The sequence below is a fragment of the Gobio gobio genome, assembly GCF_949357685.1.
Source record: "Gobio gobio genome assembly, chromosome: 20".
Classification (NCBI taxonomy): Eukaryota; Metazoa; Chordata; class Actinopteri; order Cypriniformes; family Gobionidae; genus Gobio; species Gobio gobio.
In genome coordinates this window covers 20,953,994-20,973,580 of record NC_137113.1, presented here as the reverse complement: position 1 = coordinate 20,973,580, position 19,587 = coordinate 20,953,994, and the positions used below count along the sequence as shown (strand labels likewise).

Here is a 19,587-nt window from a genome sequence, read left to right as displayed (position 1 = left end):
AATTAATATGAATTAATATCTCAATAATATTTAATAATGATTCATATATTCTATTTTCTTTGCTGTGAGAAGGCATGTAATCGTTGGATGTGACTGTTATATGTATTGAACTAGCACCACCTACTGGACTGATGTTACAACCACAACTCTAGTGATTTATAGTTGTCTTCTTTATCAAGACACTGTTAGGTAGGCTAATTATTATGTAAGATATTTAGGTTTATAGGTTTTACGTGCAGCAGATAGTTTACTATAGAAAATGTACATTTACTGTATGTCCTCAATATATTTTATAAGGACATTTTCTGAAATTTTACTCTCAAGTGTAACTTTTTTTTTCTTTTTTTTTTACAACTTTTCACAACGTTGTATTTTGGTTGCAATTAGGTAATGTTGTATTACAACGTTTTAAAAACGTTTTTAAAAATAAATAAATAATGTAGCACAAATAAAACGTTTTAAAAACGTTGCGAAAATACCAACCTATTGTGTTTGCTGGGAAAACATCCATGTTATTATATTGCTACATGTTAAATATGCTAAATGGGTCAGCTAGTAAATCCGAAACACTTTGTCACACCAAATATCATAAAGTGGGTCATGCTCATTTTATTCACCTATAATTATGTGCGTTTTGTTCCATTAGGTAATACTAAAATAATTAAGTTGATCATAAGCTTATATAATGTAGCGATTTATATTTAATTGAACGACAAAAAAAGAAAGTGTCACACTTTACCTTTATTCACCCTATTTAAAGTTTCAGATAAAATAAATAAAAAGCCATATATTTTTGTTGTTACATTATTTAACTAACGTTTCCTCTCTAAATAAATAAATAAAAAGTCATATATTCGTTGTTACGTTATTCAACTAACGTTTCAGCCCTGAATAAATAAATGTTACGTTATTTTCGTATTGTAAGAGGCGTCGCCAGGATCACTTTACACGACTTACGTCATTGGGGGGAGAGAGAGAGAGAGAGAGAGAGAGAGAGAGAGAGAGAGAGAGAGAGAGAGAGAGAGAGAGAGAGAGAGAGAGAGAGAGAGAGAGAGAGAGAGAGAGAGAGAGAGAGAGATAGAGAGAGAGAGAGAGAGAGAGAGAGAGAGAGAGAGAGAGAGAGAGAGAGAGAGAGAGAGAGAGAGAGAGAGAGGATGCTGAAATACTGAAGACTGTGTCAGGATCACAGTCAGTCCTACTATCAGCGTTAAAGATCCTGGAAATGTGCAGGTGAGTTCATTAAATCACATTTCAATATTTACACATGATGCAGATCTTTAAATATCGCAGATGATCACACAAGTAGATCATCAAAAATGACAACACCCTCTTCATCAACAGCATCTCATCCGCTAACGCTAGCAGAGAAGATAACGTTTCACGCCGCTCACTATAGCCACATAACTTATATCCGTTTCGACATCATTTTATTGTCAATGTCATATATGATCGTGTAACGTTACATTTAAAGCGCATCATCACTGCTGTTGTTGTTAGCCTAACGTCAGTTAGCTCGTGGCTAGCTAATGTATCGCTAAAATTTGAAGTGTTATCGTGGTGTCAGTGGAATTTAAAGATAAATATTTAAAATGTGATGTTTCTGGTCCACGATACATGTGTTGGCAGTAGATTTGATGAAGTAGAGAAGATATATTTAACGTTAAGTCGTTGGACCGACAGTGTAAATAAGCCTGGCACCTGAACAGAGTATCAGCTCCGTGAGAGTTTATAAGGACTGAAAATCAACATTTAAATTTTTAACAAGGCTATATTTTTTGAAGGTGTATTTTCCAACTTGGCCCTCTCTATGTAGTTATAGTTTAGTGTGCATATTTTTTATATTTGGCTGATGTTTTCTAAAATGAATAGACTTTGTTAAATATAAAATATCTATTTTCTTTAGCTAATAATTAACCATCTTTAAACATCTCTCCACCTTTCTCCATTTTGTGAACACATTTAATTTCACAGAGGATGATTTATTTATTCATGATTCTATTTTTGTCACTATTTGCTCAAATTTATACGCATGTTTTAAATTTGAATTTAATTTATTTTTCTTTTTTTAAGTAGTAAACACATTACAATTAATTTCCTGCGGATCTGCTGTTTTAGGAAAACTGTAAGTACATGGTTTAAGTGGTTCCATCAGGTGTTGACAGTTTTTGTTACAGTCAGACACACAATTTATAACCAGCACTCTTTTTTTGTGAATAAAAAAGGGAAAATGACATAAATATTGTAAGTAAAACAATATTTTAATGCATGGATACCTGCTTAAGTTCAACACACAATGAGAAATCATGATTAAAAAAGAAAAAATGAATAACATAAGGAAACAGAAAGAAAAATAGAAAGGTGGTGAAGTTTGGGTGTGCCGGGAATGCTTGGGAGTTTGTTGTCTTCGTGCTTTAAAACACAGTGAGAGTAGAGCAGAATGCGGCATTGAGTTTAGTACATGACTAAATATTAATTGTCTATGTAAGACTAATTAACCGTTCTTCTGGTTTTCGTTTTGAAATCATAGTTTCTCAGTAAAGAGTCATGCTATGTCAGGCTATGACCTATAACCAGAGGGCAATTGTGTCCTGGCATTTGCATGAACAGGGCACATGAAGTTTCTATGGGTTGGGTCAGACTGCACGCAGTTCTATTGATTTTTTTTGGGACAACAGTAGCCCGTCTAGAGGTGAACTGAGGTACACGCTGCAGCCAGTTTACATGCATGAAAGATGTGTTCAGATTGTGAAATCAGAGACTGATCTAGCTCAGTGGTTCTCGACTGGTGGGTCATGACCCTAAAATGGGTCACAGGTCTGTTCTGATAGGGTCACAGATACAAATCAATGCTAAATGCAAATAGTCATGCAGCTAAATACACTACCGTAGTACCGTTCAAAAGTTTGGGGGTCAATGATATTTTATTCTGCAGGCACACTTTAAATTGATCAAAGGTGAGAGTAAATATTGTATTTGTTAGAAAAGATTTCTGTTTTTAACTAAATGCTGTTCTTTTGAAGTTTGTTTATCAAAGAATCCTGAAAAGCTATGTATCACTGCTTCCACAAAAACATTAAGCTACGCAACTGTTTCCAACATTTACAATAATTTGCCTTGAGCACCGAAATCAGCAAATTAAAATGATTTTTGAAGGATCATGTGATGCTGAAGACTGGAGTAATGGCTGCCAAAAGAAAAAAATATATATTTCACTCTATTACTGTTTTTACTGTGCTTTTCATAAAATAAATGCAGCCTTGGGGAGCATAAGAGACTTCTTTCTACGTTGCCAACCCCAAACTTTTGACAACAGTAGTGTAGACTTTGAACTTTTAAAAGGAAGGATAAAACAATTTTCATATCTTTTGTGATTTAAAGACACCGGTGTGCATCCACAAAACTCATGTTTCCCTACTATGTAGGAGACTACTTCTGGCGAGATTCTGAAATGTGCATAAAATGGACACTTTACGATCCCATAAGGCCACGGGAGAGGACTTGTGAATGGCAGTGAAGTGATGTAACATGTATGTGGTGAAATGTAGTATTGTCGGATTACATTTATACTACACACATTCATAGTATATAGAACATCCTGTTTTAGCACTGGCACAATAAGTACTCAAAATAAGTACCTACTCAAGAGAGCATGCGATTTCGGACGCAGCCTCAGTATTTTGGCACAAATCCATCTGTCGTTTGGTAGGCACAGCGAACATTGGTACGACATGCTAAACCATAACATGTTGCGTTCATATTTTTGCATATTATTGGGCTTATGCAGTTCATGGTAATATCAAAATATTTCAGTATTTGATTTTGATCACATTTGTATGCTAAAGAATGTTGGTGCTTTTTGTGTAATCTCACAGGTTTATCTGTCATGGATGCAAATATGATACCAAAATTCACCTCCAAAGACGAGGAAATTGACTTCTGGAAGGCTCTTTCCCTGAAATACAAGAAAAAGTAAGTGACAGTACAGTACAATGAGCAGCATTGAGCTCAGGTCTCTGTTTTGTCTGACACCTGAGAGCTTTCTTTCATGTTGTCCTCAGTGTTCACTATTCATATTTTCTTTTGAGAAAAAACAATTACATTTGTTTGCCCTGAAGCAATGTGTGTGAATGCTGGGAATAAAACCAATGCAACCTGTTCACTTACATTATGATGGCCATTTCGAGGAATTTGCTGTATGTTTGAAGTCACATTAGTCTGTTTACCTTATGCAATCCTCCACAGTGGGAATTTCCTTCAATGGGTTTGGCTTTCGTGATTTGATATAGACTCCCGCTGCTAGTTTTACCATTGAAAAACTCTTATTGGGATTGTAATCTCTACAAAAGATTACATAACAAGCTTGTTGCTTGGTAAATTACATCCCAAAGCAGCATTTCTCGAATCCATTGTGGAGTGTTTCAGACTCCCTTTGTGTAATGACACTCAGATCATTGGCAAGAAAAGGGGCAGTCGATGGCATTTACACACACAAAAACTTGGTGCACCCTAGTCTGCGATTAACAGGCTACTATATGGGTTACGTCTGATTACGTAAAAAAAAAAAAAACTGGGTTTAAAGCTCAAAGAAATTCCTCTATTTAATCTGAATGAAAGATTCAATCTACATTGTTCCTTTTTTGATTGTGTGACATCTGTCTGTCAAACACTTCCACAATATATGTTTGTGCAGCTTGTCAAAGAGAGGTGTGTTATTGTTTTCATAGATCTACTTGGACCCGAGCGAACCAAGTCAGAGATTTGAGATATGGGCTTTTTTTGATTTGGGCTGGTTAGCAATCACCCAGAACACCTTAGCAACTTCTTATAAATGGGAACCTTTTGGTGGTATGTGCCATCATATCTAATCACATTTAAAGGGGCTATATGTAGAATTCAGAAACCCTTATTAGCGACACCAGTGGCTGTTGAAGGGATAGTTCACCCAAAAGTGAAAATTCTGTTATATTTTACTCACCCTCAAGTTGTTCCAAACCTGTATATATTTCTTTGTTCTGCTGTACACAAAGGAAGATATTTGGAAGAATGTTTGTAACCAAGCAGATCTTGCCCCCCATTGACTACCATAGTAGGGGGGGGGGGGGGGGGGGGGATACTATGGTAGTCAATGGGGGCGAGATCTGCTTGGTTACACACATTTGGAACAACTTGAGGGTGAGTAAATGATGACAGAATTTTCATTTTTGGTTGAACTATCCATATAAAATGACAGTGGTTAGGAAACAGCAGTTAAGAAAGCATCTGATCCTAGCGATGTGGATATGTTTGCACAAGCGCTGCAATTCACTGGCATCATGTCGACAGATGAGGTAATTAAAATTATACTGTTATTTTGATTATATTTGAGACTATAGATTATATCGGACTATGTGAGACTATAGTTTGAATAAATCCCTTTTCTTTGTATGACACATTGATATTACAGTACAGAACATTGTATAAGCATTTGTTTTGTGTGTCATAGAATGGAAGAGAGGCTCTCGGGAGGGAGCATAAACGTCACATCTTTTTGATTTTCCTAGCAAAAACGTCCTTTACATAAAAATCAGCCTACGGCTTCACACATTGGCAATAAAAAAAGAGCTATTAATACATGACAATTCTTACATATAGCCCCTTTAACTGACTATAGCGCTATTCACACCAGTGTTATACTCCACTATTTTTGAAAATAGGCTTATTTTCCAACTCCCCTAGAGTTAAACAGTTGAGTTTTACCGTTTTCGATTCCATTCAGCCGATCTCCGGGTCTGGCGGTAGCACTTTTAGCATAGCTTAGCATAGATTAATGAATCTGATTAGACCGTTAGCATCTCGCTCAAAAAATTACCTAAGAGTTTCGATATTTTTTGTATTTAAAACCTGACTCTTCTGTAGTTACATCGTGTACTAAGACCTACGGAAAATGAAAAGTTGCGATTTTCTAAGCCGATATGGCTTGGAACTATACTCTCATTCCTGCGCAATAATCAAGGAACTTTGTTGCCGTACCATAGGTGCAGCAGGCGCAATGATATTACGCCATATTTCTGTCGGTCTTAGTACACGATGTAACTACAGAAGAGTCAAGTTTTAAATAGGAAAAATATCGAAACTCTTAGGTAATTTTTTGAGCGAGATGCTAACGGTCTAATCAGATTCATTAATCTATGCTAAGCTATGCTAAAAGTGCTACCACCAGACCCGGAGATCGGCTGAATGGATTCGAAAACGGTAAAACTCAACTGCTTAACTCTAGGGGAGTTGGAAAATTAGCTTATTTTCAAAAATAGTGGAGTGTTCCTTTAAAGCTTGAGCATTTGAAGAGACAGATAACATAACTGCAAAGCATGCTTATAATAAACAGAACATTATTATGTATTGGTGTTAACGCAAATATAGTTTTCTTTATAATTATTTTTCAGTTATTGTTCTTGGTGTGAACGGGCCTTAATACAATGTTAACTGTTGACATACAAATACGTATCAACTTTGCTATCAAATAAGGGGTCGTTTGATTTGCCTTGGAGCTGTTTTAGCAAAGTACATCATGGTGTCTGCAGGGTGGCTCTTGTTCGTCATGATTTAAGACACACATTTGAAGCACAGGCTCCTCTGGGTCTCATGACATGCGATTACTCCAACTACCCAGTTGTGACCCGCTAGTAAAACACACTAATCAGCACTTCAGAGACTGTGCAAAAATGAGTCACAGATGTTGTATGTTGCTGATTCTCTCCTGTGCTGCCAGGGCATTGTGTACTTTTCTTGCTGTTCTGGTGGTCTCCTTTACCCTGGATGAACAGTTTGTCCTGCCCTGTCTCCTAGCTCACGTGGCTGGCGCATGACTGGGTATGGAAATATTGCTCCGATGCCATTTTTAGATCCTTCCTCACCGTAATGCTGGCTGGTGATTACATAGAGAGGACCAGGGTAGAGCTCTCCCCTGGTCACTGGTACACTGTAAACAAAACTGGTTATTTACAGCAGATCTGAGTCAGCTTAGATCACATTCATTAAATAATGGAATGATATAAGTGTGTTATCCAAGGATGAAAAAAAAAGTCAAATAGGTTTTTGAAAGAAGTCTCTTATGCTCACCAAGGCTGTATTTATTTGAGTAGAAGTACAGTAAAGATGGTAATATTTATAGTTTAAAAAAACTGTTTTCTATTTAAATATATATTTAAAATATAAGTTATTGCTTTAAAGGGGCTAAATGCAACTTTTTCCCCAAAATAAACGTAACAATAGCCTTTTTATTTTACCATTTATGACTCAAACATCTCCTGATGAGCATACTGACACCTTGTCCGCTCACAGTGGGTGCACCTATAAGCCTGTATCCTATTTTTCCTATTTTCTGGCGGGTCGTCTTTTCCCGCGCTGTCTGCGGATGTGACGTCACCACCGCTGCGAGAGCGAGCAGAAAATGAGAGCAGTTCTGTTTTTTGGCCACAGGTGTCAGTCGCGAGTTTAAATTTCAGAAAAACGCATATAGCCCCTTTAAATGCAAAGCTGTATTTTCAGCAGCCATTACTCTTCAATGTACCATGATCCTTCATAAATCGTTTCTGATCTGGTGCTCAAGAAACATTTCTTCTTATTATTATTTATTATTATTGGTGTTGAAAACTACAGTGCCCATAAAGGGACATGATGATGGAAACATGTAGGCCTATTTAAATTCTTTTGCATTTCCTTGTAAAAGTCTTGCATTCCCCACGAGATACTTTGCGTTTGCTCGCAAAACCTTTGTGTTTCAAAGGTGTTTCAGAGTTCAAAAGAACAGCATTTATGTGAAATTGAAATCTTTTGTAACATTTTTAATGGTTTACTGTCACTTTTGATCAAATTCATGCATCCCTGCTGAATAAAGGCCCGTTCACAATCACACCTATAACTATATTATTGTCCACACAAATGCACAATGTTGTTCCCTTTCAAGGGAACTCGCGCTGCGTCAAGCGCTGCGGGAACGCCCCTGCGTGATGCGTCATGAAGCACTCGTAAATCAGTCCAATGGTGTGGCTGGACGTCGTAGGCGGGTGACGTCATAGACCAGGAAGCTATAAAGCAGCCCTGAACCAGACAATGTCAGCTTCTGTGTCTTCACAAGTGCTCCATGTGAAATCGTTTGTCCTTGTATGAAAGAAAAGTGTGTGTGTGTCTCTCAAAAAATAAGAAAAAAATGGCGAATCTACAATTCAGACAGTGTGTTACTCCCTGCCCTCGTTTCATCACGGGTGGGGATACACACTTGCTCTGTGTAATGTGTTTGGGACCGGAGCATGCACAGTCAGCTCTCGAGGGGGCTGGCTGCGAGCATTGCGAAAAGTTATCCATGAGAACTCTCCGGTCCCGGCGTTTGCTCTTTGAGGAGGGCGCTTCGGCTCGTGTTCCCCAGGGTGCAGGTCCCACTGCTGCTGAGGCACAGCGAAGGCTTTCATCTTGGGGTTCGCAAATGGATCTGACGGCGGGGTTAGAGACGGGTGATCCCCTTTCTCTGCCTTTACCCGTCAGACCCGACGCTTCAGTTGCCGAGTTAGAAGAAACTCTGGTTTCTTCTGCTCGCGCTGAAGCGCAGGTGCAGCAACACTCCAGTTCTGAGGAAGTGGATGTTGTAAGCCTGGATTATTTAGATGAGGTTTCGCCGCCTCATTCACACGCTCAAGAGGAGCTTTTGGAGGTTGTGACTCGCGCTGTTGCCAGGTTGCAAATAGACTGGCCAGCCGAGACGCACAAAGTGCATCAGCCCAGCAAGCTAGATGAACGTTTCCTACCATCTAACTAAGCCCGTTAGAACAACGTCAGCTTTAGTGTGTAGGGCTTACTCGGCAGCAGGTCAGGCAGCCGCATTTCTCCACACGATGGCGGTGTTGCAAGCTTATCAAGCCGACCTGCTGAAAGACATTGATGATGAATGTGAAGAAGTGGGGAGAGAAACGATAGCGGAGATTAGGAGAGCTGTTGATTTGTCTCTTCGGGCCACCAAGGAGACGGCTAGATCCATCGGCCGTTCTATGGCAGCCCTGGTGGCCACGGAGAGACATCTCTGGCTAAATCTTTCAGAAATAAAAGATAGAGATAAAAAGTTCCTTCTCGACTCTCCTATCTCCCCTGCTGGCCTCTTCGGCGACTCAGTCAACACAGTCGTCGAGAGGTTTCAAGAGTCTAAAAAGCAGGCGGCTGCGTTTCAAAAATGTCTCCCCCGCAAATCTCACCGCTGCTGGGCGGGAGCAGCCCCAACCGAGTACGTCCTCCTCTCACAGAGCGCAACAGCGAGAGAGTGTTGCGACCCGCGCTCCCCCACAGAGAGACTGGGGGCGGGGTCAGCACTCTCAGCCGAGGTCTTCCCGAGGTAGAGCAGATCTGAGGACTGTTATTATCTCTAGGAAGGCCTTGGCGAAGAGGTCCTGACGCCAGAGGCGTCAGACTTCGGATGGCAGTCCCCTCCGGGGGGAAGGGGTGTGTCGAGGCACCCGTCTCCTCTCGGTGCCATCAGGGGGCCGTTCTGCCAACCCTGCCACCTCGGGTGCTTCAGGGCGCAGCGGTCCTCAGCGAGCGCAAATCTCCACGTCCGCCCGGAAACGTAGCGGCGCGGGGATGCTTGCTCCCTCCAAGGAGGGTCAAAAGTGGGTCAGTGCGGTTGCTTCCTGCCGGCGCGCCGTTTCAGAAAGGGAACGTCTCAGGTTACGTATGTAACCATGGTTCCCTGAGAGGGAACGAGACGCTGCGTCGCTTAGCCATACTCCCGGCACGCCTGTGACCGACTTGTTCGACTTTTTCAGAAGCTGACATTGTCTGGTTCAGGGCTGCTTTATAGCTTCCTGGTCTATGACGTCACCGGCCTACGACGTCCAGCCACACCATTGGACTGATTTTACGAGTGCTTCATGGCGCATCATGCAGGGGCGTTCCCGCAGCGCTTGACGCAGCGTCTCGTTCCCTCTCAGGGAACCATGGTTACATACGTAACCTGAGACGTTCTGTTTATACGGAGCGTGCGCTGCAGTTATGTCATCTGTCGCTTTAAATACTTGAGCTCTTTGGCAGCCAATCAGAATCTTGCTTTAATGTTTTTATCGTTTATCAACTAGAAAAAATCGTTTTGAAAGTGATGCCAGCACTATCGTTTCTCTATGCCATTATGGTTATAGTTGTAGTGTGGGCTTTGATATATTTAGAGTGATGTTTAGAACTATATATTTATCCTTATCGTTATATTTATCGTCCTTGGTGTGAACAGGCCTTAAAAGTATTAATTTCTTACAAAACAGAAAAAAATCTTACCTTGTTTTAAATCTTGTTTTGGTGTTCAGTAGGCTATAGTTTAAGGCAAGCTCTCTTTAAGAAATGGCTTAATTAGTTTGTGTGTTTTATGCATGTCATTAGTTAAAGGGGCTAAACAGTATCCTGATGTGTGTGTTCAGTTATAAGGAGGCACAGGAGGAGTTGCTGGAGTTCCAAGAGGGGAGCAGAGAGCTGGAGACAGAGCTGGAGACACAACTGGGCCAAGCAGAGCATCGCATCAGAGACCTGCATGCGGACAATGAGAGACTGCAGCATGAGCTCGACTCGCTCAGGGTGAGAGTGTGTGAGTTAAACACAGGCTGGGTGTGTAAAGAAAATCAAAGCGAAGGCAGGACAACAGTGTATGTCTTTGCTTTCTCATTCCTGTAGGAGAAGCTAGAGTATCAGTATTCTCAGAGCTATAAACAGATCTCTGTACTGGAGGACGACCTCAGCCAGACTCGAGGCATCAAGGAGCAGCTGCATAAATACGTCAGAGAGCTAGAGCAGGCCAATGACGACCTGGAGAGAGCTAAGAGGTCAGAGGGCATCATCTTAACCTTCATCACACATTTCACTAGACCCAGAATGTAAACTATATCACGGCCAAAATACTTCCTTAAAGATAACATAAAATGGCATTAATGTTGCATTAAATTCCGTAATGTCAAAGGGAAGTTTAACTATCAATCAAACAATGTCAGTGTCTCTTATGCTCACCAAGGCTACATTTACTTGATCAAAGATACAGTAAAACAGTTCTATTTTAAAATATTACTACTTGAAACAACTGTTTGTATTTAAATATATTAAAAAAGTATCCTTCAGAAATCATTCTAATATGCTGATTTGGTGCTCAATAGGGATGTCACAAGTACCGGTACTTCGGTACCAAGTCGGTACTGAAATTATAAAAATGTGGTGATACCAGCATTTCTGTAGTACCGGTAGTACAGACTCCTGAGTATATTTGTACCCGCAGCTGCGTTCAGTCGCTTCCGTGTTTATCTAAGCGCAGCGCTCCAGACTGTAGCCCAATATATACCAGTGTCTGAGGATATTAAACTGCAAAATACTATTTAAATATTACTCCTCCATGTTCTGCGTCTCTGTGTGAATGATGGGGCGCAGGCGGGCGCATGACACTCGCTCGCTGTCTTTGTAGTCTCTGCCGTGTGTCACTATATGAGGACACGGACGCATAAACCGTCCCTTCATGAGAAAACCGTCATATCATGAACACAGACTCTCAAAGGTCACGGCAACCCGTCAAAATAAAAGTTTGGTTTAAAAAATTGAAATTGACAGAATATATCAGGCTAGCCTACTGTTGTAGCCTACAGTAGATTTAGCTATATGTAATAATAATACGTCTCTACTAATAATAATTATTATTATTATGCCTAGATGGTTGATTATTTTTCACTTGATTTATAAACAATGTTTACTTTTAAACAGCATACAGCCTTTAAATGTTTGTATTATTTACTTATAATGATTATTATCATAAATAATAAACTTAATACATTTAATTTTTTTTTTTTTTAAATAGTTAAATTAAATAAAAAAACATTTAGCTGTGGTTCCGAAATTGGTACAGAGTACCGTACAATTTTTATGGTATTAGTACCGACTACTGGAATTTTGGTACCGTGACATCCCTAGTGCTCAAGATACATTTCTTATTATCATTATAATAGCATTATTATTATATTATTATTTCTTAATATGTTGAAAATAGTTGTGCCACTTAATATTTTTTAGACAATCGTGAATCGTTATTTTTAGGATTCTGTGATGAATAGAAAGTTAAGAACAGCATTTATTTGAAATATAAATATTTTTTAACATTATAAATGTCACTTTTGATCAATTGAATGCATCCTTGCTGAAAAAATAAAAAAATAAAACACATATATATATATATTTTATTATATATTATATATATATATTTTATTATATATTATATATAATATATATATTTAAATTTAATCTTACTGACCCCCAACTTTTGAATGGTAGTGTATGTATTTGAGTGCATGTAGGGTGTACAGTATATATTTGGGAGTTTTTGTCAGATTTTATTGTTGTTTTTGTAGGATTTTATTGGATAATTTGATTGATAGTATTGGCTAGTAACATTTCCCCCACCCACACAGCCATTGTTACATCAGCAGAAATAAAAAGTTTCAGGAAAAGTGACACTTAATCAATTCTGATGAAAGTTTATAAAAACAATTTATAGTTTTATTCTGTTACCACAGAGCCACGATTACATCTCTGGAGGACTTTGAGCAGAGGCTGAACCAGGCCATCGAGAGGAACGCCTTTCTGGAGAGTGAACTGGATGAGAAAGAGTCTCTCCTGGTGTCTGTGCAGAGACTAAAAGATGAAGCCAGAGGTATTTACTGACTCTCCTCTCAGAAATGTTGTCATGCGTAATTATAGCTAGTTCCTCATTCCAGGCTTCTCGAGTGTTTACACATTCTGTTCTGTCAGTAAAAGGCTTTTTTCTGCTTGCTTGTGGAATGATGTCATGTTACATTCTCATCAGTATTATTGTCTGCAAGTGAAAGTTAACCCGCGGTTATGTGTCCATTTTTAGATTTGCGGCAAGAGCTTGCGGTGCGAGAGACTCGTCCGGAGGTGACGAGAATGTCGGCCCCCAGCTCTCCGACTCCAGACAATGACAAAACAGACTCTGCGGTCCAGGCATCCCTCTCTCTGCCGGCTACACCTCTCAGCAAAAACCTGGACAATGCTTTCACCAGCCAGACAGGTAGACGGATAGATTTCTCTCTTGAGATGTATGTAATGCCACATAACTTTGCACGACTCACATGGTTCTTGTCTTTTGCAGCTCTGTCCAACAGCTCCACTAATGCAGCCCTCACTCCATCAGCTAGAATATCAGCGCTCAATATTGTTGGCGATCTACTGCGCAAAGTTGGGGTGAGAACAAGCTGTAGACTGAACTTTTGATTTGAATGAAAGCTATTCAGACAAATAATTGTTCACAGTTTTGGTTTGTGGATCATAACAAATTTGATGTCTAATCCAAGTGTTTGCTCTGTTTCTTATAGGCTTTAGAGTCTAAGCTCACAGCCTGTCGAAATTTCGCCAAGGACCAGGCAGCCAGGAAGAACTATGTCACAAATGTCAACGGCAATCTGATTAACGGCGACATTTCAAATTACTCGCACTCGCTCCACACATCCTACTTCGACAAAGCGTGAGTTGGCCATTTTGTTTTCCCACAATTCATAAAAAAACTATAAATAAACCATTAGATGTCGATGAGCAGTAACCTTATTTGATCTACGTTACACATAATTACATTGTGTCCTTCTGATTTCAATCGAAAGCAATTGTACAATTTGTTTCACATATAAATAAGGATAAAAAAGGTTTCAATGCTCAACTCAGCTGTTCATTTTCTTGAGTGAGGACTAAAATGAAGGGCAGATTTAAGGAAAGTGTAATTCTAAGTGATGCAGGAGATAAAATTCTCTCAGACCTCTGTGTGTTTCTCTCCTCAGCAGAAGAGAGAGGGTCATTTTCCCTGCGTTGCTCATGGGTAAATGATCCGACTAGCAGTTTTATGTGGGGATTCGTGCATGCTAGTTAACAACCCCCTGCATATGACTTAGAGTACTATAATCCACTAGGTTAAGATCATATCATCTCCACTAACATCTTGGTGGTGGCTCTAATTGTCTGCGAAGGTGCACTCCATAGGTTTGCTCAAATGTGGTTTATTTAACTAAATGTAAGAGGACTGGGCCAGTGTTTTGACTCTTAGCTGAAGATTCAAAAACCGAAAAAGCCCATTGAAAAATCCTGAAATTTATGGAGTTCACCCTGAGTGCTAAACTACGAGTTTCTCTCCTCATCTGTCTGTCGGTATGAACTGAATTGCAGGATTAGACTGTTCTAGTCATTAGTTAGATCATGTTCATTCTTCTTGTTAAAGTCAACATGAAACGACATTCGCAGCTCACTTTACTTCCATGGTGTGATGTTTTTCTGAGTGAAACGGGATATTCAATGAGAAAAAATAAAGGACTGTACTTCATTTTATGTATAGGGTAAGAGAAAATGGGCATTATTTTCACTGCCATTCTCAAGTTTGGAGTCAGTAAAATGTTATGTTTTTAAACCAAGGCTGTGTGTATTGATCAGAAATACAGCAAACAGTAATATTGTGAAATATTCAGTTCAAAATGTAGCTTTTTTTCTATTTTAAAATATTGTAAAATGCTATTTATTCCTGTGATGGCAAGCTGAATCTTTTTACTCCAGTTTTCAGTGTCACATGATCTTTTAGAAATAATATTTTTGTGGAAACCGTGATTTCTTTTCGGGATTCTTAGATTTTTTTCATTTATTTGAAATGGAAATCTTTTGTAACATTATAAAGTCTTTACTGTCACTTTTGATCAATTTAACCCATCATTGATGAATAAAAGTATATTTTTCTATTAAAGAAAGGGAGTACTGACCTCAAACTTTTTAAATGGTAGTTTTACAGGAACAGACCAGTAAATCTACAGTAGCTAAAGCTGAGCATGGCTGGATGGGTTGAAAAATGTGACATCAGCCAAAAAGGAAAGTTGTTGTTGAGCAGATTTTAATAAAAGACAAACCTTTTTTAACATGAATCATGCATAATAAGAACAAGAACTCATATTACGAAAATAAAGGGTATCAATTTTAATTTCATGTTGACTTTAAGAATGTTTAAAGGGTTAGTTCACCCAAAAATGAAAATTCTGTCATTAATTACACACCCTCATGTCATTCCAAACCTTGATTCATCTTCAGAACACAAATTAAGATATTTTTTAATGAAATCCGAGAGCCTTATGACCTCCATAGACTAAAATGTAATCACCACTTTCAAGGTCCAGAAGATAGTAAAGACTAGTGTTGTAGCCAAGACCACCTAATCTGTGACCAAGTTAAGACCAAGACCAGTGTGTGTTGAGACCAAGACTTTGAGGGGTTGAGACCAAGACCAAGGCACGACGAGACAGAGCCAAGGCCAAGCACTCCTTAAATTCATAGAGATCCACATTACCACCTGAGAAATTACTTATGACTTATAATAAATATAATTCGAATAAGACACTATAGCTGTTACCAATCAAATGAAATCATTAACAACAAAATTCATCTTTGCGCTACAGAGGTGATGCAGAAGATGCATCTGAATTGGTAAATTACAAATGCATAAATAATGTTGAGGATGATGTTTTAAAAAAACAAATGTAATGTTTGTTAAAGCAATATCATGTTTGCAGTCATGCTCAAATTTGTGAAAACAGCCTCTGTTATAAATCCAGATCTCATACAAGAACTTTTTGCAACAATATCTTGAGATTTTTTTTGTTAGCATTTTTGACACAATCCCTAATTAATTTCCGAATCGGCACAATAAATAAATCAAATTAGAAATAAGTTATTGATTGCATCTGAAGCAGGAAGTTTTACATCCAATCACATTAATGATGTTAATAAATAAATCAGACAATGCACTAGCAATTTCCCTTAGTCTCCTCTTAGTCTGAGACCAAGACAAGACCGAGTACAAATGTGGTCGAGACCGAGACAAGACCAAGACCGTCAAAAAATGAGAACAAGACCCGTCTCGAGTACTACAACACTAGTAAAGACATTGTTAAAATAGTCCATGTGACTACAGTGGTTCAACCTTAATATTATGAAGTGACGAGAATACTTTTTGTGTGCAAAAAACCCCCTAAAATAACGACTTTATTCAACTATTTCTTCTCTGACGCTGTTCACATTGTAAACACAGTGCAGAGCTTCCAGGTTCTACGTCAGAACGCTGGCTCCTGAGTCAGCATCACATGCATGCATCGTGGTGCTCACGTGAATGGCGTCAGAGACTGACACGAAGAGAAGAAATTGTTGAATAAAGTCTTTATTTTTGTTGTTTCGGGGTTTTTTTGCGCACAAAAAGTATTCTCGTCACTTCATAACATTAAGGTTGAACCACTGTAGTCTCATGGACTATTTTAACACTGTCTTTACTACCTTTCTGAGCCTTGAAAGTGGGGATTTTAGTCTATGGGGGTTAGAAAACTCTCGGATTTCATCAAAAATATCTTCATTTGTGTTCCGAAGATGAACGAAGGTCTTACGGGTCTGGAACAACAATTTTTGGATGAACTAACCCTTTAATGAATAAGCTTTGTTGTCATTTAATTCATTTGAGAAGAAATAGTCATCTCAAGAATCTGTGAGGGTCTTTTGGATCAGGAGGTCTAGAGGATCCACACCTCTACCGCAGTGTTACGCAGCTCACTGCAGTGCTGAATCAGTGTGTCCTGGGATAAGGTACAGAGAGGACGTCCAGGGCTTGTGTTTCTGCTGCGTAAGACTTATCAGATCTTTAGATGAGCTCTCTACAGAAATCCAGAGAGTGTTTAGATCAGGATAACAGGACGGCAGAGTGGGCCTTTGCCGTCTCCAGTATACTTTAGTGATTTGATTTTGCAATAGTGCTGCAGTACAAATACTACGTTTGTGTGTTTCAAGGTTACAAGAACAGACACAGCAATGCGTAGCTGATGACGGTCATCAAATTACCTTTGTACTGATGGACAGTAGAGTGTTTGTGTCTGGTGTGTCTCTTGGGGCCGTATTGAGTGGTCTGGGCTGGTTTAGGCCTCTGCCTGAGAAAATCTACAGTTTCAGAGCTTGCTTATCTACACCAATTCACTGGCATGTGAGCTTTGCTGCGCATATTAACAGTCCTTTTGGTTTTGGGAAACCGGACGCTTTTTTATGCCAAATTCTGTCTAGTTTATCCTGGTGTGGTGTGGACTGAAAAGAAATACTAGCAATTCTAACAGTAGTATGAATGGTCTGATGGCTTGCTTGCATTGTAGAGGGCTCAAATGCCTCATTCGAAGCGTCTAACCTCAGTCTCATGTTTCTGTGAGCACAGCAGGACAATGAACGGTTTGGACCCCGGCGCCGTGACGAACATCACAGCTCCGCCAAGCTCCAACTCTCCATCCGGCCTGGTGCTCAGCGTGTGACACTTAAAACACACTCGCTCCAGAGACAAACTCCCATTACATCCACTGAAAGAAGCACTATACAGCAATATAACTATTCCTTTTAAAACACTACTGAATCTGAGGCGAGATTACAGTGGGTTACAACAAGGTTAGTAATAATGCCCAACTGTAGCAGCACCTCATACTAGTCTTTATGTTGCAATATCCTACATTTTCCTGCTGAAATGCTTGTTAATATTTCCTAAAGATGTGTATATACCCTTCTAATATATTTATGGTTACTGTTCATTTAGATCTAAACATATATAGTATGTACATAGTTTTCGGTTTTCTTTGCAAATGTGATGTCTTTTACCACAGTCCAAAAATGTATTTATTGCTGTAGTGTTGGAAGGCAATGTATGTGAAATCTGAAAACAAAAGGGAATTTATACTATTAATACATGTTGTGCAACACATGCAGTGTTTGTGTATAAGAAGGTAGACCTGATATATAAATGATATACTGTATATTGAAGGAAAAAGGAAGGTGAAGTGTGGAGCTCTGACTATCTAGACTTACATGTGCACTTATATCCCCAAATCTTCAATCTTGTTAAGTTTTTTTCGGGTAGGATTTATATTAAGTGCTAATGTGTGCCTCAGATGGGTGAACTTCCCATATTTTTGTCCCCGAAACGTGGCCTGGTGTAAGTGTGAAACATCTTTTGGAGTTTCACATGAAAGATTAGTTTTGGCTCCAGCAGGTTTGCATTTTGAACATTGTTTCGGTCATATTGACAATTGACTGCTTTAGTAATACTGTATGACACATTTGCTCTAGAGTCTCAGGTTGGTTTCCCAGCCTCATAGTATTTGTTGGAATATCCATACTTAATTTTTTCCTTGTTGTGAAGGATAAATCTTATTAATTTTGATTGATTTGAATAGTGCAATGTGTTAAAAAAGCACTTTTTGTTACTTTTGCGTGCTCAAATAAATGGTAGTGTTCTCAAGAGTCTGTGTTATTGTAACAAACATTTAAATAACTGTAGTGTTACCACTGTAAAATATTATAAACAGAAGAACCTCAAAATAAGGCTTTTATGCCAACCAGTGTTATATTTAATATTATTTATATTGTATTAATTAATATTTTGAATTGGCTTGCCATTTTATATTAGCTTGAATTTTTACATTTTCTGTTTAGCTTTATTTTATTTAAATTTTAGTACTTCAATTTCAACTTATTTTATCTCAGTTAGTTGCCAAGACGATGCTTCTAATCTTTGTTTAAATGTTTAAAGCTAGGGTAGGCATTTTTTTTTTTTTTTTTCATAAACTGTATTTCTGGTTTAAACTCTCTTCACATCCTGATAGCAATCAATAATTGAAGTGGTCTAAATATTTAAAAATGTTCATATATCATCTGTGGAAGTCTCAGGACCAAAACCTGTTTGTCTAAACATTGCATTCAGTTGTAATGTTATGTGCTTTAAGACGTGAGGTAATTTAACGCCGTCTCTCGTGACACTTTGCAGACTCTGCTCTGGCTGTGGAGGCGTGGCTTTGAAAAACGCTCTGAAGGGAGGGTGGGAGGTATGACATCACTTTGTAGGCCAAAAAGCGGAACAGTTCATATTTTAGGACTTCCAGTTCCATTATTCCGAAGTCAATGGGTTTTTGAATGGGATTTTGGTCAATGGGCTGAAATAAGGTCTGTGGTGAACACAAGATCAAAGACACTTTCACGTTTTATTCTACAACATCAAATACATCAGTATTACCCCACTCATGATTTTTTGTTTTTAAGTTATGTGTCTTGAAAAAGCGGTTGTAAACAAGTGGCTAAATGGGACTACAGAGGCTGCCGGGGACATTAAGCGTCATCACGCTGAACAGGTAAGCTCAGTCCGCTTTTACAGCCTTATGTTTATAATTGTGCCCTTATAAACTAGTCTAACTCAAACTTTCAGGGAATTTTTTTCTTTTTGGATTAAAAAACTGAAAGAGTTGTCAAAAGCTTGTGGTGTTGACGTTGAAATCGAGCGTCTGTGGTGTAGTTTGTTTATAGCCTACCATTTAGCTTTTCTGCCGACTGCATTTATGCATTAACATTAATAAAAGTTGTTCATCTGTGAAAATTATCTTGATGGACAAAACGTGTAAGTATCATAAACTTTGTTGCTTGTTTTTTGCGCTAATCCAAAAACTTATGGAAAAATCCTATTGGGGTTTTGTCAAGGGAACCAGTGAAATGCTAACT

General features: G+C 38.7%; 1 protein-coding gene across 6 annotated transcripts; it reads left to right on the top strand.

Moving 5' to 3' along the window:
* The first annotated feature begins 992 nt into the window (after positions 1–992).
* ndel1a (nudE neurodevelopment protein 1-like 1a) lies at positions 993–18,337 on the top strand. 6 transcript variants are annotated; one of them, XM_079801429.1, is made up of 11 exons: positions 1,154–1,230; positions 2,071–2,122; positions 3,873–3,969; positions 10,431–10,584; positions 10,681–10,829; positions 12,555–12,691; positions 12,896–13,069; positions 13,151–13,242; positions 13,374–13,522; positions 13,833–13,867; positions 17,267–18,337. In XM_079801429.1, exons 3-11 carry the CDS (start codon positions 3,884–3,886, stop codon positions 17,275–17,277), a joined length of 987 nt encoding a protein of 328 aa, XP_079657555.1. In that variant the 5' UTR covers positions 1,154–1,230; positions 2,071–2,122; positions 3,873–3,883; the 3' UTR covers positions 17,278–18,337. The 6 variants fall into 6 exon arrangements, with proteins under 6 accessions (XP_079657554.1, XP_079657552.1, XP_079657550.1 ...); XM_079801427.1 differs by having other exon boundaries at positions 1,165–1,230; positions 13,830–13,867; XM_079801428.1 differs by lacking the exon at positions 2,071–2,122 and having other exon boundaries at positions 993–1,230.
* The last annotated feature ends 1,250 nt before the right edge of the window (positions 18,338–19,587 follow it).